Genomic DNA, 25,546 nt, shown 5'->3' on the forward strand with positions numbered 1-25,546 from the left:
TAATGCTCAGCTAATGGCACCATTTGCACGTGGACCGTTCGGATTTTACGTGCAAAAACAGCCTCCCCTAAATAACTCCGAATTGGAGCGAGACTGATGGTTCAGATTTGGTCCACCGCTGTATCGGACCTTGTCTAAGATAATTTTTAACCATTGGGAGGTCTGTGAAGCGCGCCACTTCCTTTATTTAAACTTTTCACGAAAGTACATAAATAGATAAAGGCAAAACAAAATTTTTTATCCAAAAATCTTTGTACGTTGTCGGAAAAGAACATGTTTTAAAAGTCGAACTAAATGCAGCACGTGAAATTCGTTCCTGCTTGAACTGAATGCGTCAAAACATTTTAAAGTGAATAAAATAAATAAAAATACGTTCTTACGATAAAATTGAAAATTCGCTTTCAAAAATCTAACTTCATACGTGCAAAAATACCATTTTTGTGAGGTTTTCTTCCGTGCGCCCCTTCTGTATTTCAGATTATTTCGAATCGTTTCAAATTTTGTAATAAGGCAGACAAACACATGTAATTGATGGCCTCCTGTTGTTTTGTGAAAGCTTTATCCGTTTCACAGTATAAGCAACATGGTTCCAAAGACATTATTGCCAAGCTGTGGCGGTTTAATATCAAAATTTAATAGAGTTTAAGTTGGCAACCAGAAAGAAAAATGCTCCTATTATAGAATAAAAAAGGCGAATAAGGCGAATATATCCTGGGAAGAGACAGGATGTAAAAGGAAGGGACTACCTGGCAGCTTCCAAGATGTTTAAATGAAAACATCTTGCCATATTCGCACTTTATTACGAGGTAACACCACTTTCCCAGCACAGAGAGCTCTCTTAACTGCAGGTTGTTAGCACACCTGGATCTATAAATTCACAGACTAAATTGAATGACCCTTTTTCCAAAATCCAGAAGATTTACCAGCCACAATAAAAAACATATAATATCCTATGGCTGAAGAGCACACATGTAATAGCTAGAAAAGCTTTTCTGGGAGGTGGGGAGTAAAATTTCTGTGGATGGGTTAGAAGCGCGGATATGTCACGACCTTTTGATTTAAATGTCTTTGAAGCCGCCACATAATTCCATTCTTTTACAGCTTTAACTCTGCCCATGACATATTCGCCTTTTTTTGAGCTACGATAGGAGCATGTTTCGCTGTGGTTAACGAATGTTTATATCTCTTTGTATGAGCCCTGGTCTTGTCGACAAAGACACTGTATCACTGGTACGAGCCCTTGTCCCAGAGCTTATTTCAGAAATTAATCAATCTTTTGTTACTTCTCTTCTCGGTCGCGATGAGGTAATGAGTGGTATCGTTTCGGGTTGTTCCACGGATAACTCTGAATGCAAGCCGAAACGATTGGACTTGATGACTCAGGACTTGAGCAGTGAATGAATGAACTACACAAGCCAAGTCATTAATAAATGAAACAAAAAGGCATACAGCGCAATTCTTCCTTTTTATAGTGTACTTCCAGTATCCTATTTCGAACTAACTTATATTTTTTAATGTTCATGTGGTAGCGTCGAATTAATAATCAGAATATCGGTGCCTCTGCGACGGAGACGTTGTGTAGCTACCCTCTCATATCAGCAGAATTAAATCGAACGGACCTGCAGAATGAGACCGTACTTGGAGAAGTAGTTACGACAAAACTGCTGATTGGCGGTTTTTCTGCGAGAGAAAAGAAAAGAGATTTCTCTTAACATAACTTTTATTTAATATTCTATTAAAAAGGAGTATAATAATAATACTGGCATATAAATGGACCCTAGAAAGTCCTATCCACCGTTCTCATTTCTTTGCCACATTGAACCACATTATTTCTCTGTAAGTAGAGATAAGAGCGTGAACTACAGCCCAATCGGCTTAACACGCTCGTGCATCCAATTTTTTTGACAAGAATAAATACAGAATATTGAAAAACAAAATTGATGATGTTAGATGACGATCACTTTGGCTTTAGGAAAGGTAAAGCCACCGGGAAAGCAGTTCTGACGTTGTGCTTCATAACGGAAGCAAGAATTAACAAAAATCAAGAAACGTTCGTAAAACTGGTCCACCTAGAACGACTGTTCGATAGTGCAAGATGGTGAAAGATGTCCTCAGAAAAATTCATGTAACTATAAGGAAAAACAGGTGCAATGTGTAAGAGAACCAAGAGGAAAAAATAAAGAAAATTATTCAAAAATGGCTCTGAGCACTATGCGACTTAACTTCTGAGGTCATCAGTCGCCTAGAACTTAGAACTAATTAAACCTAACTAACCTAACGACATCACACACATCCATGCCCGAGGTAGGGTTCGAACCTGCGACCGTAGCGGTCGCTCGGCTCTAGACTGTAGCGTCTAGAACCGCACGGTCACTCCGGCCGGCAAATAAAGAAAGGACAAGAAAGATGTGCTCGGATACGAAAGCGTCGGGGACAGGGATGAAGCTTTTCGCCCCTCCTGTTCTGTCTATACGTCTTTAATTTTCCTGTAGGCAGCATCTATCGTAGCTCTTGTGATATATGCTTCTACATCCTTCCGTTTATCCTCTAGCTAATCCTACTAAGCCATTTTGCACTCCCTGTCGATCTCGTTTCTTAGACCTTTGTATTCCCTTTCGTCTGCTTCATTTATTGCATTTTTATATTTTCTTCGTTCATCGATTAAATTCAATATGTCCTGTGTTATCCAAGGATTTTTACTAGCCTTCATCTTTTTACTTACTTCATCCTGTGCTGCTTTCACTATTTCATGTCTCAAAGCTACCCATTCTTCTGCTACTGTATTCCTTTCCCCTGTTCTTATCAATCGTTCACTAATTCTCCCTCTGAAACTCTCCACAACCTCTGGTTCTTTCAGTTTACCAAGGACCCACCTCATTAAATTCCTGCTTTTTTCAGTTTCTTCAGTTTTAATGCGAAGTTTATAACCAATAAATTGTGGTCAGAGTCCACATATGCCCTTGGAAATGTCTTAAAGTTTAAAACCTGGTTCCGAAATCTCTGTCTTACCATTACACAATCAACCTGAAATCTTCCGGTGTCTCAAGGTCTCTTCCATATTCACCTGCTACTTCTATTTCTCTTCCAGTTTATTGCTGGTCGTTTCGGTTTGCTCTCATTCTATATTCAGTATTCATTGGACTATTCATTGCACTCAACAGATTATTTCTCTCACTTCCACTGAAGACGATAGCATGTCATCAACGAATCTTACGATGATACATTATCAAAAGTATCCGTACACCCCTAAAAACATACGTTTCTCATATTAGGTGCATTGTTTTGCCACCTACTGCCAGGTACTCCATACCAGCGACCTCGGTTGTCATTAGACATCGTGAGAGAGCAGAATGGGCCGCTCCGCAGAATTCACGGACTTCGAAAGGTGAGAAACGTGGATTTCAAGGTCTAGCCACTGCTCATATGCCACACATCACGCCGGTAAACGCCAAACGACGCCTCGGTTGGTGTAAAGAGCGTAAACACCGGACAATGTAACATTGGAAAAACGTTGTGTGGAATGACGAATCACGGTACACAATGTGGCGATCCGGTGACAAAGTGTCGGTATGGCGAACGCACGGTGAACGTCATCTGCCAGCGTGTGTAGTGCCAAAGTACCAATAGTAAAATTTGCAGGTGGTGGTGTTATAGTGTGGTCGTGTTTTTCATGGAGGGACCTTGCACCCCTTGATGTTTTTCGTGGCACTATCACAGCACAGGCCTACATTGATGTTTTAAGCACCTTCTTGCTTCCCACTGTTGAAGAGCAATTCAGGGATCGTGATTGCATCTTTCAGCACGATCGAGCACCTGTTCATAATGAAAGAACTGTGGCGGAGTTATTACACGTCAATAATATCCCTCTAATGGACTGGCCTGCACAGAGTTCAGACCCGAATCCTACAGAACACCTTTGGGATGTTTTGGAACATCGATCCGTGCCAGGCCTCACCGACCGACATCGATACCTCTCCTCAGTGCAGCACAACCCCAAGAAACCTTCCAGCACCTGACTGAATGTATACCTGCGAGAGTGGAAGCTGTCATTAAGGCTAAGGGTGGGCTAACACCATATTGAATTCCAGCATTACCGTTGGAGGGCGCCACGAACTTGTAAGTTATTTTCAGCCAGCTGTACGGATACTTTTGATCGCATAGCGTACATACATTTTATAATATACTCAGGTGACAAATATCATGGGGTACCTCTTTATATCGTGTCGGACCTCCTTTGTCCGGCGTTGTGCAGCAGCTCGACGTGGCATGGACTCAACAAGTCCACTGCAGAAATATTGGACCATCGTCCATAACTGTGAAAGTGTTGCTGGTGCAGGATTTTGTACACTAACCGAGCTCTGAATTACATCCCACACACGTTCGATGGGATTCATGTCGGACGACCTTTGTAGCCAAAACATTGGCTCGAAATCTCCAGTATGTCCTCCAAACTATTTGCGAACAATCGTGGTCCGGTGACATGACGCGTTGTCATTCATAAAAATTCCACCGTTGTTTGGACATATGAAGCCCATGAATGGCTCTAAACGGTCTCCAAGTAGCCGAGCATAACCATTTCCTGTCAATCATCAGTTCAGTTGGACTCTACATCTACATCTACATTTATACTCCGCAAGCCATCCAACGGTGTGTGGCGGAGGGCACTTTACGTGCCACTGTCATTACCTCCCTTTACTGTTCCAGTCGCGTATGGTTCGCGGGAAGAACGACTGTCTGAAAGCCTCCGTGCGCGCTCTAATCTCTCTAATTTTACATTCGTGATCTCCTCGGGAGGTATAAGCAGGGGGAAGCAATATATTCGATACCTCATCCAGAAACGCACCCTCTCGAAACCTGGCGAGCAAGCTACACCGCGATGCAGAGCGCCTCTCTTGCAGAGTCTGCCACTTGAGTTTGTTAAACATCTCCGTAACGCTATCACGGTTACCAAATAACCCTGTGACGAAACGCGCCGCTCTTCTTTGGATCTTCTCTATCTCCTCCGTCAACCCGATCTGGTACGGATCCCACACTGATGAGCAATACTCAAGTATATGTCGAACGAGTGTTTGTGTATACACAGCCCACACCATTATGGAACCACTACCAGCTTGGCTTCAAGGAGTCTATACCACACTCGAACCCTACCATCAGATCATACCAACTTAAATCAGGCTTCATCTGACGAGGTTACAGTTTTACAGTCTTCTAGGGTCCAACCGATATCGTTGGGGACCCGGAGACTCACTGCAGGCGATGTTGTGCTGTTAGCAAAAGTTAGTTACGTCAGTCGTCTGCTGCCGTAGCCCATTCGCGTCAGTTTTTGCCGCACTGTCCTAACGAATACGTTCGTGCTACATCCGACATTTATTTCTGCGGTTATTCAAGCTTTCCGCTGCTCTCAGTCGTTAAGTGAAGGCTGTCGGCCATTGCGCTGTCCCTGGTGACAGGTAACGCCTGAAATTTGGTATTCTCGGCACACTCTTGACACTGTGGCTCTTAGAATTTTGAATACCCTAACGATTTCACCTTTTCTCGTGAATGACCTGAGTGCAAACGACAGCTCCGCCAGTGCACTGCCCGTTTATACTTTGTGTTGTGGACTGGCAAGACAGCCAATCCACTAGGAGGAAGCCGAAAGGCACGCGTTTAAGCTCACGCAGGCTGGCGTGAGGTCTGGAACAGGACAAGGTAATGACACTAGCAAAAATAGTACGTAGCTTCTGGAATACTTAACTTTAATCCATAATTGGTGAACATCGCTCTTGACGGTACATGTTTTACAGCATCAATAGTAACTGGTAATGGCGCCTTGCTAGGTCGTAGCAAATGACGTAGCTGAAGGCTATGCTAACTATCGTCTCGGCAAATGAGAGCGTAATTGTCAGTGAACCATAGCTAGAAAAGTCGGCTGTACAACTGGGGCGAGTGCTAGGAAGTCTCTCTAGACCTGCTGTGTGGCAGCGCTCGGTCTGCAATCACTGATAGTGGCGACACGCGGGTCCGACGTATACTAACGGACCGCGGCCGATTTAAAGGCTACCACCTAGCAAGTGTGGTGTCTGGCAGTGACACCATACTTTGTGTACGCGATACTATTGCCATCTGCATATGTGCATAACGCTATCCCATGAATTGTCACCTCATTGTACATGCCGCATTGAATGAAGTACGAAACTAGATGCTCTTACTAAAAATACACTCCTGGAAATTGAAATAAGAACACCGTGAATTCATTGTCCCAGGAAGGGGAAACTTTATTGACACATTCCTGGGGTCAGATACATCACATGATCACACTGACAGAACCACAGGCACATAGACACAGGCAACAGAGCATGCACAATGTCGGCACTAGTACAGTGTATATCCACCTTTCGCAGCAATGCAGGCTGCTATTCTCCCATGGAGACGATCGTAGAGATGCTGGATGTAGTCCTGTGGAACAGCTTGCCATGCCATTTCCACCTGGCGCCTCAGTTGGACCAGCGTTCGTGCTGGACGTGCAGACCGCGTGAGACGACGCTTCATCCAGTCCCAAACGTACTCAATGGGGAACAGATCCGGAGATCTTGCTGGCCAGGGTAGTTGACTTACACCTTCTAGAGGACGTTGGGTGGCACGGAATACATGCGGACGTGCATTGTCCTGTTGGAACAGCAAGTTCCCTTGCCGGTCTAGGAATGGTAGAACGATGGGTTCGATGACGGTTTGGATGTACCGTGCACTATTCAGTGTCCCCTCGACGATCACCAGTGGTGTACGGCCAGTGTAGGAGATCGCTCCCCACACCATGATGCCGGGTGGCCCCGTGTGCCTCGGTCGTATGCAGTCCTGATTGTGGCGCTCATTTGCACGGCGCCAAACACGCATACGACCATCATTGGCACCAAGGCAGAAGCGACTCTCATCCCTGAAGACGACACGTCTCCATTCGTCCCTCCATTCACGCCTGTCGCGACACCACTGGAGGCGGGCTGCACGATGTTGGGGCGTGAGCGGAAGACGGCCTAACGGTGTGCGGGACCGTAGCCCAGCTTCATGGAGACGGTTGCGAATGGTCCTCGCCGATACCCCAGGAGCAACAGTGTCCCTAATTTGCTGGGAAGTGGCGGTGCGGTCCCCTACGGCACTGCGTAGGATCCTACGGTCTTGGCGTGCATCCGTGCGTCGCTGCGGTCCGGTCCCAGGTCGATGGGCACGTGCACCTTCCGCCGACCACTGGCGACAACATCGATGTACTGTGGAGACCTCACGCCCCACGTGTTGAGCAATTCGGCGGTACGTCCACCCGGCCTCCCGCATGCCCACTATACGCCCTCGCTCAAAGTCCGTCAGCTGCACATACGGTGCACGTCCACGCTGTCGCGGCATGCTACCAGTGTTAAAGACTGCGATGGAGCTCCGTATGCCGCGGCAAACTGGCTGACACTGACGGCGGCGGTGCACAAATGCTGCGCAGCTAGCGCCATTCGACGGCCAACACCGCGGTTCGTGGTGTGTCCGCTGTGCCGTGCGTGTGATCATTGCTTGTACAGCCCTCTCGCAGTGTCCGGAGCAAGTATGGTGGGTCTGACACACCGGTGTCAATGTGTTCTTTTTTCCAATTCCAGGAGTGTAATATTTCTGTAGAGGCATTTTCACGTCACTCATACACTAGCACCGAGTATCTTATTTAAATGAGTAGTTTCTCAACAGAAGTAGTAAGTCGAAAGTTTATGCCTGTTTTCTCGTATTAACTGACACTAGTTGACCCAAAAAGTGGGGAAAGTGTCGGGACTCATTTGTAGAATCTGTCTACATTGTGGGAGAGTACACAAGAAACTAAAGCTGAATTGCATTGATATAGCACTTCCTTTCCTTTTTCCTTTCTTTGGGCTTTAAATAATGATAAACCACAATGACATCCTCTTTATAAGTGCTCATGTGACACATGAAACTGAAACAGAAACGTGATTCGTGTCATATTGTTGCTTTTCGTATGGTGAGTCGCATCGCGTGTCGTATCATTCCAGTTGGAGCACAAGTATCACACCTACGTGAGACCTGCTACACCTCACGGAACGTAATGTGCTCCTCGTCATGATATGTGACTTAGCGCTCCGCAGCGACGCTTTCCGCCTGCATCTGGAGTGCAGATCGCTCATTTTCTTTACGTAAATGGGCGCTCCTAAAACAACTGCCTTAACATTGTTAGCGATTATCGAAGAAGAGAGGAGAAAACCGTGAGGAAGGGTTTATACACGTTGGTGGCATAAACAGCGAAACGGTGGTAGAGGAACACTACATAATGTTGTACAACGGCATTACGTTTCTTGTTTTAAATTGAATAAACCTGAAGTGTAGCGTCTAATGTCAGTTCGCGCATGCATAATATTCATATTCCCGATGTACTGACCGCTGTCCCTCTGAAGTAACGTACTGCGACACACAGTTTTCAAGACCGGGATTCGTTTCGTGATTTAATTTCATGGAAGAGGTGATTTTTTGTAAGCTGCTCACCATCATTACAAAATACATTTAGCAGCGAGCTGTAAACACGAGGCAATCCATAAAACCAGTAGATACGTATATATACATGTTGTATATAAAGTTTCACAATAGCAAAAAGCTCCAGTGTGTAACTTATATTTGGTTACTGACGTAGACTGGCAGTTACGTTAGAATTCCTGGTCACTGGAGAAACATTCCAGTCGTTGGCCTATGCAGCAAGAAATGCAGCGAATATACTATTTATAACAAAGAACATCGACTAACGCAGGTAGTACTTCTATTACATTAATAAGGAAACCAAACGTGAAAAATACAATTTGGGAGAAGATGAACGCCAACCAGCTATATTTCTCCTTACAGGTCGCAACACCGTCAACTACGCTACGGCTTCGACATGGCAGCCACGCCTCCATACGTATTATACACTGCGTAAAGGCTGCACTTCTTTGAATCAATAGTCTTTGATTGGTTTGACGCGGCCGGCCACGAATTCGCACTTGCATCTTACGAGCTCAATTATTTGCTGTATGTATTCCAATCTCTGTCTTCCTTAACAGTTTTTACCATCTATAGCTCCCTCCAGTACCATGGAAGTTGTTCCCTGATGTCTTAGCAGATGTCCTATCATCTTGTCCCTTCTTCCTGTCGGTGATTTCCATGTATTCCGTTCCTCGTGTTTTCTACGCAAAACCACCTCATTCCTTACTTTTTTCACTCCATGTAATTTTCAGCATTCTTCTATACCACCACATCTCAGACGCTTCGATTCTCTTCTGTTCTGGTATTCTCACAGTCTTTGTCTCTCTACCATACAAAGCTGTGCTCCAAACGTACTTTCTCAGAAATTTCTTCCTCAAATTAAGGCCTGTGTTTGATACTAGCAGACTTCTCTCGGCCAGGAATGCGATTTTTGCCGGTGCTGGTCTGCTTTTTATGTCGTCCTTGCTCCGTCCAACAAGGGTTACCTAGGTAGCAGAATTACTTAGCTACGCCTATTTCGTGATCCCCAATTGTGATGTCAAGCTTCTCGCTGTTCTCATTTGTGGTACTTCGCATTACTTTCATCTTTCTTCGATTTACTCTGAGTCCGTACTATATACTCATTAAGCTGTTCATTCTGTTCGACGCATCCTATTATCCGTCTTCAAAATGGTTCAAATGGCTCTGAGAACTATGGAACTTAACTGTTGAGTCATCAGTCCCCTAGAACTTAGAACTACTTAAACCTAACTAACCTAAGGACATCACACACATACATGCCCGAGGCAGGATTGGAACCTGCAACCGTAGCGGTCGCGCGGTTCCAGACTGTAGCGCCTAGAACCGCTCGGCCACTCCCGCCGGCTATCCTTCTTCACTTTCGCTAATGGTAGGCAGTATCTACAACTGTCATTATTTAATATTTACTTAAAACGGATTGCATCCAAATGACGCGCTTTTGATAGAACATCATTATGACGAGACAAGTTATAACACTAAAATCATCAAATTTGAGAAACCTTTAACTACCGATATGAAACTTCTTCAGCTTTTGTAGTCCTGTCGTCCTGCGTCGTCTGTAGTATTACGGTATTTTCCAAAAAATAAAGGCGAAACGCGTATGGCATGAAAATTGTGGTTTTTCATTCAGTTGTAATTAGGCGGTCCAAAAGTAAAAATTACCAACATGCCATAATATTAATTTGTGCTTTCCTGTCATTTTCGAGTTACCCTCAATTTGCTAATGCTTTGAAAAACTTTACATCTATGCCGCTCATTCTACACCAAAAAAACCAACCAAATACAAAGCTTAACTCTATATAAGTTGGCGGCTCGTAAGTTCTGCTTATGACGTAAGACCTATATAGCATCTCGATGGTGACGTTCCTCTCCACCAGGCAAAAATGTGACACACCCGATTTTTCGTTTCACGCTTCATAACGTAGTTGGTTGGTTGGCTGGTTGGTTGATTGGGCGGGAGGGGAGGGGGGGGGGGGGAAGGATCAAACAGCGAGGTTATTGGTCCCATCGGAGTAGGGAAGAGCGGGGAAGGAAGTCGGCTGTGCCCTTTCAGGACGGCAGGACGCGGGTTTGAACCGTCGTATGCCCCGAATGCGAGTCCAGTGTGCTAACCACTGCGCCACCTCGCTCGGTCGCAATGTAGTGGAACGTGAAATTCCACGCTGTGGCGTCACCAGGTCTTCGTCCATGTTCGTTGTCAAGTCCGGTATGAGGACGGCCTTAGATTCATAGTCCACAGAGCGTTTTTCACTGTTCAATGAAGCAGTTGGAAGGATTTTGCGATACGAGGGAGTGGGCCGGTGAAAGGCTGGATGTGGTGTGGCGGTGGTGAAATCGAGAGCACCGGCGGAGCCTGCCCCGACGGAAAGCAGCTGCGGCCCCTGGAGGTGAAGCCCATTATAAGGGCCCGTTGTCGGCGCCGCCGTGAAGAATGGTCCCGCCGCACAATAAATCGCACCGCTTTCGGTCCCAGGGCACCACCGCGCGAGTTCCCCACCCCGGGACTCGGCGCTTTTCTTCTTTGTGTGGGCTATTTTATCTCTATAGACGCAACGCGTCTGGCAACTCACTATGAATCGGACTCAAAGACGCTGACAAATGAATCCCGTGCTTGTCGTATTAAACAGAAATTTGCTAAAGCATTCAAAAAAACTGCTCAAAAAAAGATTTGCACCAGCTGCGTATCTGAGTACGTCTCTTGGATTAGATTAAAGGGAAGTAAGTGACGTAATTACGATGAGATGACATAAGTCATGGGACAGTGATACGCACACATTCATATGGTGGTAGTATTGAGTACACAAGGTATAAAAGGGCAGAGCATTGGCGGAGCCGTCATTTGTATTCAGATGATCCATGTGAAAAGTTTTCCGACGTGATTGTGACCTCACGGCGAGAATTAACAGACTTCGAACACGAAATGGTAGTTGGAGCTAGACACGTGGGACATTCCATTTCGGAAATCGTTAGGGAACTCAATATTTGGAGAGCCACAGTCTCAAGAGCGTGCCGAGAATACAAAATTTCAGACGTCTCCCCACGGACAACGCAATGACGACAGCCTTCGCTCAGCGACCGAGAGAGACTGCGTTTGCGTAGAGTTGTCAGTGCTAACAGACAAGCAACACTGCGTGAAAATAACTGCAGAAATCAATGTGGGACGTACGATGAACGTATCCTTCAGGATAGTGCGGCGAGATTTTGTGTCAGTGGACTATGGCAGCAGACAACCGACGCGAAATCCTTTGCTAACAGCACGACATTGCCTGCAGCGCCTCCCCTAGGCTCGTGACCATGTCGGTTCGACCGTAGAAAACTATAAAACCGTGGCCTCATCAGATGAGTCCGGTTTTCAGGTGGTAAGAACCGACGGTAGGGTTCGAGTGTGGTGCAGACCTGGCGAAGCCATGGACGGTAGTTGTCAATAAGGCACTGTGCAAGCTGGTGGTGGTGCCATTAAGGTGTGAGCTGTGTTTACGTGGAATGGGCCGGGTCCTCTGGTCCAACTGAACCGATCATTGACTGGAAATCGTCATGTCCGGCTACTTGCAGACCATCTGCAGCTATTCAAGGGCTTCATGTTCCCAAACAACATTGGAATTTTTATGGATGACAATGCGCCATGTCGTTGTTGTTGCGGTCTTCAGTCCTGAGACTTGTTTGATGCAGCTCTCCATGCTACTCTATCCTGTGCAAGCTTCTTCATCTCCCAGTACCTACTGCAACCTACATCCTTCTGAATCTGCTTAGTGTATTCATCTCTTGGTCTCCCCCTAAGATTTTTACCCTCCACGCTGCCCTCCAATACTAAATAGGTGATCCCTTGAAGCCTCAGAACATGTCCTACCAACCGATCCCTTCTTCTGGTCAAGTTGTGCCACAAACTTCTCTTCTCCCCAATCCTAATCAATACTTCCTTATGTGATCTACCCATCTAATCTTCAGCATTCTTCTGTAGCACCACATTTCAAAAGCTTCTATTCTCTTCTTGTCCAAACTATTTACCGTCCATGTTTCACTTCCAAACATGGCTACACTCCATACAAATACTTTCAGAAATGACTTCCTGACACTTAAATCTATACTCGATGTTAACAAATTTCTCTTCTTCAGAAACGCTTTCCTTGCCATTGTCAGTCTACATTTTATATCCTCTCTACTTCGACCATCATCAGTTATTTTGCTCCCCAAATAGCAAAACTCCTTTACTACTTCAAGTGTCTCATTTCCTAATCTAATTCCCTCAGCATCACCCGACTTAATTCGACTACATTCCATTATCCGCGTTTTGCTTTTGTTGATGTTCATCTTATATCCTCCCTTCAAGACACCATCCATTCCGTTCAACTGCTCTTCCAAGTCCTTTGCTGTCTCTGACAGAATTACAATGTCATCGGCGAACCTCAAAGTTTTTATTTCTTCTCCATGGATTTTAATACCTACTCCAAATTTTTCTTTTGTTTTCTTTACTGCTTGCTCAATATACAGATTGAATAACATTGGGGAGAGGCTACAACCCTGTCTTACTCCCTTCCCAACCACTGCTTCCCTTTCATGTCCCTCGACTCTTATAACTGCCATCTGGTTTCTGTACAAATTGTAAATAGCCTTTCGCTCCCTGTATTTTACCCCTGCCACCTTTAGAATTTGAAAGAGCGTATTCCAGTCAACATTGTCAAAAGCTTTCTCTAAGTCTACAAATGCTAGAAACGTAGGTTTGCCTTTCCTTAATCTTTCTTCTGAGATAAGTCGTAAGGTCAGTATTGCTTCACGTGTTCCAGTATTTCTACGGAATCCAAACTGATCTTCCCCGAGGTCGGCTTCTAATAGTTTTTCCATTGTCACCCGGGCATAATTGTTCGCGATTGGTTTGGAGAGCTTCCTGAACAATTCGACCGAATGATCTCATAATCCAGATCGGCTGACATGGGACATAATCCAGACATCAGTTCGTGCATCATATCCTGCACCGGCAACACTTTCGAAATAATGGACGGGTTAGAGGCAGTATGGCTCAGTATTTCTGCAGGGGACTTCCAACAACCGACGGAGTTGCTGCTCTACACCGAGCAAAAGGTGGCTCCATCCGATATTAGAAGATATGCCACGATTTTTATCTCCACGGTATATAAACCCTATAAATTAGACCTTTTAGGTACGGATCCCTCATATTAGAGGACAGTTGCACTAGGAATGGTCGCACAAGTGTTCTGCAAACAATCTCCCTTGTACACTGATTATATTTTCCAAGTATCCAACCAATGAATCAACGTCTATATTTCATAACCTACATATTGTTACACCCAGGTACTTTCATGAGTCGGTGGATTCCAATTGTGACTGACCACTGTACTCTTAGTATACTACGTTTCCTCGTTTTGTGAAGTGCACAGTTTTATATTTCTGAATTTTTAAAGCAAATGTTCAGTATTTGCCCCATTTTGAAATCTTACGAAGATTTTACTGAATACTGTGCAGCTTTCATCGGCAATGCTTCATTAAAGATAACTCCATCATCTGACGTTACTATTAATATTCTCTTCAAGATCATTAATAGATAACACGAGCAGCAGGCCTCCCAGCACACATCCCTGGTGCACTGCGGAAGTTACTTACAGATCGTCTGAGGCCGGACCCTCGCTACCAGCAAATTCTCATTCTCGCTTCATCCCTATATTCGATACCGCAAGACACCTCATAAGTTCATACAAAATATAATTATTTTCCTTAACTGTTTGTCCATATTGCTGCAAAAAACACATCTTTTCTTACAAAATTCCTCTTTTCTCTTACCTAAGTCCGTTTTAATTTCTGTGCTGCACTTTGCAATTTTCTGTTCTGCTTCCCAGGTTTTTAATGCTTTGCACATGTGCTAATCATGAGGAAGTCTTTTGAGATGCAGTGTTTCTTTAGCCCTCGACCGCAATCACCATTTGCAAACTGATCTCCAACGCAGTTCATCAACATCTACACTACTGGTCATTAAAATTGCTACACCGAGAAAAAATTCAGATGATAAACGGGTATTCATTGGACAAATATACTAGAAATGACATCCGATTACATTTTCACGCAATTGGGGTGCATAGATCCTAAGAAATCAGTACCCAGAACAACCACCTCTGGCCGTAATAACGGCCTTGATACGCCTGGGCATTGAGTCAAAGAGAGCTTGGATGGCGTGTACAAGTACAGCTGCCCATGCAGCTTCAACAAGATACCACAGTTCATCAAGAGCAGTGACTGTCGTATTGTGACGAGCCAGTTGCTCGGCCACCATTGACCAGACGTTTTCAATTGGTGAGAGATCTGGAGAATGTGCTGACCAGGGCAACAGTCTAACATTTTCTGTATTCAGAAAGGCCCGTACAGGACCCGCAACATGCGGTCGTGCATTATCCTGCTGAAATGTAGGGTTTCGCAGGGATCGAATGCAGGGTAGAGCCACGGGTGGGAACACATCTGAAATGTAACGTCCACTGTTCAAAGTGCCGTCAATGCGATCAAGAGGTGACCGAGACGTGTAACCAAAGGCACCCCATACCATCACGCCGGCTGATATGCCAGTATGGCGATGACGAATACACGCTTCCAATGTGCGTTCTCCGCGATGTCGCCAAACACGCATACGACCATCATGATGCTGTAAACCGAACCTGGATTCATACGAAAAAATGACGTTTTGCCATTCGTGCACCCAGGTTCTTCGCTGAGTACACCATCGCAGGCGCTCCTGTCTGTGATGCAGCGTCAAGGGTAACCGCAGCCATGGTCTCCGAGGTGACAGTCCATGCTGCTGCAAACGTCGTTGAACTGTTCGTGCAGATGGTTGTTGTCTTGCAAACGCCCCCATCTGTTGACTTAGGAATGGAGACGTGGTTTCACGATCCGTTACAGCCATGCGGATAAGATGCCTGTCATCTCGACTGCTAGTGATACGAGGCCGTTGGCATCCAGCACGTATTACCCTCCTGAACCCACCGATTCCATATTCTGCTAACAGTCATTGGATCTCGACCAACGCGAGCAGTAATGTCGCGATACGATAAACTGCAATCGCGATAGGCTACAATCCGACCTTTATCAAAGTCGGAAACGTGATGGTACGCATTTCTCCTCCTTACACGAGGAATCACAACAACGTTTCACCAGGCAACGCCGGTCAACTGCTGTTTGTGTATGAGAAATCGGTTGGAAACTTTCCTCATGTCAGTACGTTGTAGGTTTCGCCACCGGCACCAACCTTGTGTGAATGCTCTGAAAAGCTAATCATTTGCATATCACAGCATCCTCTTCCTGTCTGTTAAATTTCGCGTCTGAGGCACGTCATCTTCGTGGTGTAGCAATTTTAATGGCCAGTAGTGTACATCATACTTCGCAAGCTCCCCCCCCCCCCTTCCCAAACGGTAGGCGGCGGAGGGTACTCCTAGTACCCCTAACCGATTCTCCCCGCCCCTCCCTGTTCCACTAGCGAGTGGCGCTAACGAAGAATGCTTGCTAGTCTAATTTTTTTAATTTTCTTGTCGTGTTCATTTCGCGAGATGTATGTGGGAGGATGTGACATGTTCGACTGTTTCCCTACAGTGCTCTATTGAAATTTCAACAGTAAACATCTGCGTGACGCATAATGCCTCTCTCGCAGTGTCTGTCACTGAAGTTTGTTGAGTATCTCAATAATGCCCTCGCGCCTTTAAACGATGCAGTGACGAACCGGCCGCTCTTCGTTGGATCTTCTCTGTCTCTTCTATCAGTCCTACCCGGTAAGGATCCGATCAGTCTGGTAACTGCTTTTTTGCTACTATTTGCTTTATGTGGCCATCCACTTCAGGTCGCTGTGGATAGTTACTCCTAGACACTTTATGGTAGGTGCTGTTTCCAGAAATTTATGATCAATTAGTGTAGTTGAGCACTAGTGGATTTCTTTTCTTATGTGTGCACAATATGTCACATTTATTTACCTTCAGGGTCAACTGCCAGAGTCTGCATCATTCATCAGTCCTTTGCAGGTCTTTCTGCATATTGTTACTGTCTTCTGGCCTGCTAGTCTGTTATAAGGAACCGTAACATCTGCGAACAGTTTTAAGGAGCTTCCGACGCTTTCTGCTACATCATTTACATGCATTGTATACGATAACAGCCTTGTCATACTTCCTTGGGGTACACCGGGAATTACCTTTACATCTAATGACTTTGTTCCATGCAGCTTCAACAAGATACCACAGTTCATCAAGAGCAGTGACTGGCGTATTGTGACGAGCCAGTTGCTCGGCCACCATTGACCAGACGTTGGTGAGAGATCTGGAGAATGTGCTGGCCAGGGCAGCAGTCGAACATTTCTGTATCCAGAAAGGCCCGTACGGGACCTGCAACATGCGGTCGTGCATTATCCTGCTGAAATGTAGGGTTTCGCAGGGATCGAATGGAGGGTAGAACCACATGTTGAACGAAGTCTTGAATCCAGTCGCAAATCTGGTCCGATACTCGGTAAACTCTTATCTCTTTTTCACTAAACGGCAGTGCGGGAAGCTGTCAAATGCCTCCGTCAAGTTAAGGAACACGTCATCAACCCGAGCGCCATTGTCTACAACGCTATGGCTCTCTAGGAGTAACAGAGTGAGCTGAATTTCGTAAGATCTTTGTTTGTGGAATCCATGTCGATTTTTATAGAAGAGATTTTCGTTCTTCAAAAAACTTTATGACCCTTGAACATAAAACATGTTCCATAATTGTAAGTTACGCAAATATTTTCCCCATACCCCCGATGTCCTGCTACGAACACTGGAGGGAATGACTACCCCAGTGAGCGTGGAGCTCCAGTAAGACGGCGTGCAGTTGGCGGGCGACAGCATGCTTCCAGCGCACACGCATGCGCGGCTGTGACGTAGCCTCGAGCGAGCCACTGTTTTCTCCTCGGAACGCAGCGGAAACAAAGGAACTATTGTAGGCACAAGCGAGCGCGTAGAGCTCGGGGTGATTTAGGCTGCCACGCGATAACAAAGGCCGGAGCGCTGTTTTTATTTTGAACTCCGGCTAAGTTCCTCTCAGCACAAGAGCTTCTATTCATGCGTAACTACCGTAGAAAAAAGATTAAAAATAAAAGAGACTGTGTAGCAGTTGAGAAGAGGTACACGCCGACAGATCGTATCCAAAATTTACAAAAGATAAACGCTCTAAGTGGAAATATAGGTAACGTTAGCCGTTTCTCAAGTAAGCATGATAGGGACTGCTCTTGCTCCCAGTACGGTTGGACGCTCAGGACAGTTGCAAGAGGGTTGGTGGGAGGAGGGGAAATAGCCCCTCCCCCCTCTACCGATTTCCTCTGGTCAAAACTGTTGCCTGTCAGAAAAGTAGTGCCCTAGTACTAAACCGCGAGGGACAGACAAATGAACACCAAACATTTGTCATAACGGGACCATGGAATGGTTCCATTCAAAAGTAATCACCACACCTGTTAAGACATTTATCCCACTGGAAGACGAGACGATCAATTCCTGTTTCGTAGAACGCGATCAGCCACTCGTGCACTTCTTCGTCCGACTAAAACCGACACCCATGCATGTCTTTCTTCGGGTCACCAAAGACGTGAAAATCACGCGGTGTGTCCTATTGGCAGTGTGGGAGCGGGCGTTGTCAAGCAACAGGCATCATCCTGTCCGACAACATTGCTGAGCGTGTTGACTTTATGACGCGTAACACTTTCTGCAAAGTGTCTTCTTAGCGCTGCGCATTGAGTGTGATTTAACGGTCGAGGAATTCGACAAGTAGAGGAAGCATCCTGTAGCACGATATCACCCGCCACTTCAAGCGGACGAAAACTACGCTTCGGCAATTTGATTGGGAATCACTGCAACATCCTCCGTACAGCCCGGATCTTTCGCCGTGTGATTTTCACATCTTCGGACGAAGTAGTGCAAGAGAGGGTACGGTTGTGAATCCTTCAGCGGCTGACCGCGTTCTACGAAACAGGAAGACGGTGTCTGGTTTTCATTTGATTGCCCCTTACACGAGGGTTTCTCGGAAAGTTAGGAACGATCGGTTGCGAGATCGAAACCACAGTGAAAATCCGATGAAGTTTTGCATCAGTGTGCTGGGCAGTGTCTGTAGTATGTCCGTCGATCGCGTTACGTCGTTCTTTTCAGTTCTGAGCACACAGGGAGCACATAAAGATACCTAGAACAGTAGTGTCTCCCGCCAAGTATGAGGGCCTGGTGAGAAATTTCCCCTGAAGCTATGCAGCCAACATTACATAACTGTCGTGCGTATTCTTCAAGACAATTCTCAGCCGCATTCTGCAGGGGCAATGAAGATGCTCCTGCATCGTGTTCAATTGGAAATGTTTGATTACCCACAATACAGCCAGTAATTTCCTCCCTCTGAGTTTCATCTCTGTCGACATGAATCGCTGGCTATGAAGACAACATTTTGGCTCAGACAACGAGCTGCAGACCAGCGTAGAGAATTGGCGGAAAGCGCAGGCGGCTGCCTTCTATAACGAGGGTATTGGAAAGTTGGTGCAGCGCTACGACAAACGTCTAAGTCGGATCGATGACAATGGAGATAAGTAGCTGGAAGTTGTAGCTAAATGTTGAAAATAAAACAGTTTTGAGTTTCACTGTGGTTTCCATTTCGCGACCTATCCTTCCTTACTTTCCTAATAGCCCTCGTACATTGTCAGCCGTCCATTGTCGTATTCCGTTGTTCGTATTCAATTAGTACTTGCACAAAACAGTGCTGCATTGTGCACACTTGTTGATATGAATATTTTAAAAATGGTTCAAATGGCTCTGAGCACTATGGGACTTAACATCTGTGGTCGTCAGTCCCCGAGAACTTAGAACTACTTAAAACTAACTAACCTAAGGACATCACACACATCCATGCCCGAGGCAGGATTCGAACCTGCGACCATAGCAGTCGCGCGGTTCCGGACTAAGCGCCTAGAACCGCTAGACCACCGCGGCCGGCTATGAATATTTTATTCGTAGTAAATTCGTCTCCGTTTTTGTTTCACCAAACACGTCGCACGTTATTCACTTAAAACATGTCAGTGAACGCTTTATATCTTCTGTTTCTCGCTTAGCAGGGCATGTGTGCCAGCCGGAGTGGCCGAGCGGTTCTAGGCACTACAGTCTGGAGCCGCGCGACCACTATGGTCGCAGGTTCGAATCCTGCCTCGGGAATGGACGTGTGTCATGTCCTTAGGTTAGTTATGTAAAAGTAGTTCTAAGTTGCAGGGGACTGATGACCTCAGAAGTTAAGTCCCATAGTGTTCAGAGCCATTTGAACCATTTTTGAACAACGGCAAAGATTTTACATGTATTTTAGTTTCGTCACTGATTTTCTCGAGCGCGCTGAGTGGTAGCGTGGTTTCAAGCGCCACATCACGGATTGCGCGGCCCCTCCCGCCGGAGGTTCGACTCCTCCCTCGGGCATAGGTGTGTATCTTGTTCTTAACATTAGTTACTTTAAGCAGTGTGTAAGTCTAGGGACCGATGACCTCAGCAGTTTGATCCCTTAGGAATTCACATACATTTGAACATTTTTTTTATTTTCTCTCCCATTTTTAGGGCTCCATACCCCAATCAGTAAAAACGGAACCATTAAAAAATCATTTTGTTATCTTTGTCGGTCACATTGTTAATAACCGCTTTTCTTAGGAATGACTAGACGCATCAAGTTGAAATAAGTCACGTACTAAGGTGTGTGGTGCCTTGGCGGTGTAATCAAGTTAAGTTTATAAGTCAGTGCACTCAAGGGATATTACCATTTGTGTCACATATTTTGATACCCGCAAACTCACACACTAAAACCTATAGCGTTATTGCCGTTGACCCAGAGTCATGATATTTGGCGGGAAGCAAGGTTTCACAGTAATAGTTAAGGAGAATCTTCAGAACTTGTTAAATTGTAATTATAGGACATAAAAACATCTTTTTTCTATTAGAAATTACATTTCATTCAACATTCGTCAAAAGCATAATAGACAAATATTAGTGTATGCAAACATAAAATGTAATTTGTAGTCAAGTTTTAGTAAGTAAATAAAAATATTTTATTAAATCTTCTCACTCTACGTACATAAACTGAAGCCCCCTACTCACTTCTTTTTGTATGTCCAGCTGGCCTCATGTACTGCTGTAGAGTTGTTGATATCGTCTTGGAATTGCCAGAACCGACATTTTGCCAATAACAGCCAAAGCTCGTCAATTTCCTCGATTCCCGGGATGGATGAATTATCCACATACATAATTGAGTTTGTAAGGAGCCGCTGGTGCGCGAGTCCTACTCGCAGTTGGCCAGTTCATATTCACAGTCTCAGTGATAAAGGCGGAAATTCTTGTAAACGTGCATGCAGACGTAAAATTCTCATTGCGAGCAAGAAACAGACGAGGAAACGCCTCTTCATGTTTTTTATTATTATTTCTTTTTAGCTTAAGAAGACAAAATGCGTGTCTCGATGAAAAGAGTCACATTTCAACAGATTCATACACAGTATCAAAATTAATATTCAGCAGCTATCGATACCATGAAGACACAGACGAAGAATTTGACTGTGGCTATTCTGCAAGTATCAGTAAGCTAAAAAGATGTGATGATTTAATATATTTACGTCTGTCACATGTAAACAAGTTGTCACACAATGTCGACGCAATTCCATTGACGAAACTGTTTTCAGAACGGCATCTTCTAATCTGCTCCAGACTACGTCACAATGCACAGACGACTGTCTAACACATTCCTTTCACAAGCGTTCCTCTCAGCAGCGGACAGTACACACAAGTCGACTCGGACCTTTTGCTCGAAAACATAACGTGAGCATTGTTTAAGGGAAATTGAATAAAGTGTTGCACCTTCTCTGATATCTGCTGGAAACTGGGAGAGTCATCGTCAATTATAGATTTTCGAATGGAAAGATAGTATAAATACAGGGTGTCCCAGAAGGAACGGTCAGTCCTCAGGGGTATGGCAGGAACAATCGTTTAAAGCCGCGCGATTTAGGCGTCACGTCATGGACTGCATGGCCCCTCCCGCCAGTGGTTCGAGTGCTCCCTCGGGCATGGTTGTGTGCGTTGTTCTTAGCTTAAGTTAGTTTAAGTAGTGTGTAAGTCTAGGGACCAATGACCTAAGCTGTTTGGTCCCTTAGGAATTAACACACATTTTGAATCATTTGAAACAAAAAATGTCGTATGGACATGTGCCCAAGAATGTGCCCTATTCCTAATGGTTTTCTCTGTTATTCAGTGCACTTTCACGTTTACACTTGTACACATAAACAATAGATAGTAAACATTACGGTATGTGTTTTAAAAAGTATCAAAGAAAACTACTTACTTTTCATCTCCAACCATTATCGTGGAGTTCACAATAAAAGTTCGACGCATCCCACCCTCAATTTCAGTGCATTTGCGCACATTTGGGAGAACATGTATTGCTTATCTGAGTGCCTCTGCACGCTCCCTAATGAAGGCGGTAGTGTCCATTAAGCGACCAAGCACTTCATCTCGCGTATTCTCCTTTCGTTTGTACACGTCAGACTTCATCCAGCCCCATAAATAAAAATCTAATGGCGCAAGGTCGGGCGATCTTGCTGGCTAGTCAATTGTGCTACAGTGACCAATTCACAGATTAGGGTAAGTGCGATCGAGATGTACTCTCATACGTATGGTAAAACGTGGGAGCGCTCCGTCGTGCTGGAAATACATTACAGTCCGCGTAGCCAAACAAGCGCGTCCAGCAAACTACGAGGGTTGACTCAAAAGTAATGCCTCCACCTTCGTAACTCTTCAACAGTTGGCAGCATTAGTATGCGGCAGGTATTGGCTTGTTCTGTAGCCTCTTCTCTACAGCACCAGTTGGCGGGAAGCCTTAGCATTTAACGGTTGTGTTGTTACAGTGTAAAGTGTGGAACCCTGCGCAGACGGCCGGTCAATGCGATTTAAGCAACGTGCACTCATTGAATTCTTGACAGCAGAAGGTGTCATCCCAAAGGAGATTCATCAGAGAAAGAAAGCAGTTTATGGCGATTGTGTTGATGTGAGTACTGTGCGTCGTTTGGCTAGTAAGTTTAAAGATGTGGAGGCGGGATCATCTGACCTGCGTAACAAACAAAGAATTGGACGCCCTGTGACAGCAACCACCGAGTTTCACAAGCATAATGTTGACAGACTGATTCAGGACGATCGTCGTATCACTCAGAGAGAAATTGCAAGCACAATCGGCATTTCACAAGAACGTGTGGATCACATTATTGCTTTGGTGGGCTGTCGTATGATCTGTGCACGATGGGGACCCCAATGCTGACTCCTGAAATGAAAGCGCAAAGACTTGAAATTTACCAGGAACTCCTCTCGCGTTACGAGAATGAAGGTAGCGCCTTTCTCCATTCAGTTGTGACAGGAGACGAAACGTGGGCACACCATAACAACCCGGAGACGAAACGTCAGTCATTGAAATATCGACACAAATACTCGCCCCAGAAAAAAAATTAAAGACGTAACCCTCAGTTGGAAAAATCATGGTCACAGTGTTCTGGGACGCAGATGGTGTTATCCATGGTGATTTCCTTGACCGCGGAACAACAATAAACTCAGAGCGTTACATCACAACGCTGCGAATTCTGAAACGACGGCTAACAAGAGTCCTAAAGGAAAAGGGAAATTTCTTCCTGCAGCATGACAATGCCAAACCACACACCTCACCTACCACCACAGCAGAACTTCAGAGACTGAATCTCACCACCGTACGGCAACCTCCATACAGTCCAGATTTAGCACCGTCCGACTTCCATCTGTTCCCAATAATGAAAGACGATCTGGGGGACATCATTATGCTTCTGATGAAGACGTCGAGAGAACTGTGAGACTGTGGTTGCGGAAACAGAGTGTCGACTTCTTCTGTGACGGCTTCAGAAAACTGGTTCATCATTGGCAGAGATGTATCCAGTTGGCTGGTGATTATGTGGAAAAGTGAATATTGGTAATTAAAGATCACATTCTAAGGATTATTTCTGCGTTTAATTTATTAAAATATTCCCATAACCAATTTAACGATGGTGGAGGCATTACTTTTCATTCAACCCTCGTAATTTTCCAAAAAAAAAAAAAAAAAAAAAAAAGTAAGTAATTTTTTCCCGTCACTCGCTATTCTAAAATGACTCATTTTATCAACAAGTTACCGATAATTCCAAACCAAATATTGAAACCCAAATATTGATCGAAAAACAAATCTGGAAATTGGTCCACTGTAGCATGTATATTTCCACCGACCGTCGATGAATATTACGTGTGTTGTTGATTCCATTCTGTCTAAATGTGGCGTCATCAGTAAGTAATATTAATGGAATCAAATGAGAATTATCGTTTAACCAGTGACAAAGCGTGGCATTGCCGCCGATGTAAAGATTCTGGACACGCTGTATGTGAAATGGACAAACGCTTTCCTCGCGTAATGATCGCCATACACATGTTCCTGTGGCACTTACACGTGCAGAAAATCACCCGTTTGCTGGCAGTAGGGCCACGCTGCACCATTTCAGCATTGTGTTGTTGAACTACACATTCAGAAGAAAAAGGGGAACGTGGAAGAACACCCGTTTCACGCAATGAGCTGAAGTCTGCGGTAACCAGTCTACAATCAGGAATTCGACGTGTCGGAAAGCGCCGACGGTATTCTTCAACAGCAACAATAACACTACTATCGCAGGAGCCGTAAACTCACACTATATCTGCGTATTGTTCATGTGTAGATGTGTGGCATTTCAGCCAGCGTGTGTACAAACACAATTAACCGATGCAGCTCAGATACTTGTAAGTCCTTCGCTCTGCTTCACTCACAACGCACCATGGACAACTGCGCATTCAGAGAGTTACTTTAATGGCAAAAAGTCATCCGAGCAAAGAGGTTGAAAGCAACGAGGTTGGTTAGGTTAGAATAAAACGTCAAAGAAGTTGAGTGGGTAAGACACGTGCGCGCGCCAAAGCCCAAAAGCAAATGTAGGTGTTCCAGGTCAGATACTATTCGGGGCAGGCATATGTCCGTATTAATTTTCTTTCTTTCAGTCTGCCTGCTTAGCTGGATGGTAACGTGCTCACCTCCCATGCAAGTGGGGCCCAGGTTCGATTCCCGCCCGGGTTGGATATTTTCTCTGCTCGGGGACAGGGTGTTGTGTTGTCCTCATCATCATTTCACCCTTATCACCGGCGCGCAAGCCGCCCAATGTGGCGTCGACTGAAATAAGACTTCCACTTGGCGACGAACTTCCCCGGATGGGGCCTCCCGGCCAACGATGCCATATGTTCACTTTCTTTGCTTCAAACGGACGATTCTGTCATATTCCGCAATATCGACACCTCCTCCTCGTTCACCCTGTATAGTGTGGATGAATCATCTATGTCTTATTCCAAAATTATTTCATTTGTTACAGTCTTATCGTTTTTGTAGTCGTTTTGATGCTTTTTAAAATCTGTGTTCTTTTTATAATGAATTTGGAAAATTTTGCACTCTTTGATGCTGTTTCTGTAAAAAAAAAAAAAAGCTACGGCCCTAAAATGATAGTGATAATATACGTGGTATAAAAGCAGTAGCAGCGACCACTTAGTCGCTCACGCGCGCGTTTGCTAACGCCAGCCGGGTGTTCTGTGTTGCAGGTGATGGTCTCGCCGGCGCTCTAACAGTGACTATGGAAACAGAGGGATGGGCATGCGCGTGGACCGAGTGGTCACGTGGTGTCGCCAGGCTGTGACCTTGCTGCTGTCGCTCGCCGCATCGCACTTCAGCCTACTCCTACTCGCGCCCTTAGGTGAGTTACTCTACAACAATTCTTAGCCAAACAGATACACCTGGGAAGTTGCGCGCTGATATCACTCCTTGAAGAGCCGTGCTATCACTACAGATTTAGTTCTCCTGGGCCATTGGTATATGTGTACTTCCAGCTGACACTGAATTTTTCACCGCAGCAAACTAAGACGGAACTAGTGCTGTCAGATCCAATAAACAGCAAATAAGAACTTCAGAACTGCAGGTTTAAAGCGTCGGCTGGACTAAGACCTAAATG

The 25,546-nt window shown here is 45.2% G+C and overlaps 1 protein-coding gene across 1 annotated transcript in view; it reads left to right on the top strand.

Annotated features, from left to right (window-relative positions):
- LOC126092606 (protein turtle-like) overlaps positions 1-25,546 on the top strand; it is an 855,628-nt gene that overhangs the window by 580,020 nt on the left and 250,062 nt on the right. The window contains exon 4 of the mRNA XM_049908305.1: positions 25,140-25,291. Within this exon, the coding sequence (XP_049764262.1) occupies positions 25,186-25,291 (106 nt within the window). The 5' untranslated portion in view covers positions 25,140-25,185. The remainder of the gene's footprint in view (positions 1-25,139; positions 25,292-25,546) is intronic.

Source organism: Schistocerca cancellata, chromosome 7 (assembly GCF_023864275.1).
Source record: "Schistocerca cancellata isolate TAMUIC-IGC-003103 chromosome 7, iqSchCanc2.1, whole genome shotgun sequence".
In the NCBI taxonomy this organism is placed as follows: domain Eukaryota; kingdom Metazoa; phylum Arthropoda; class Insecta; order Orthoptera; family Acrididae; genus Schistocerca; species Schistocerca cancellata.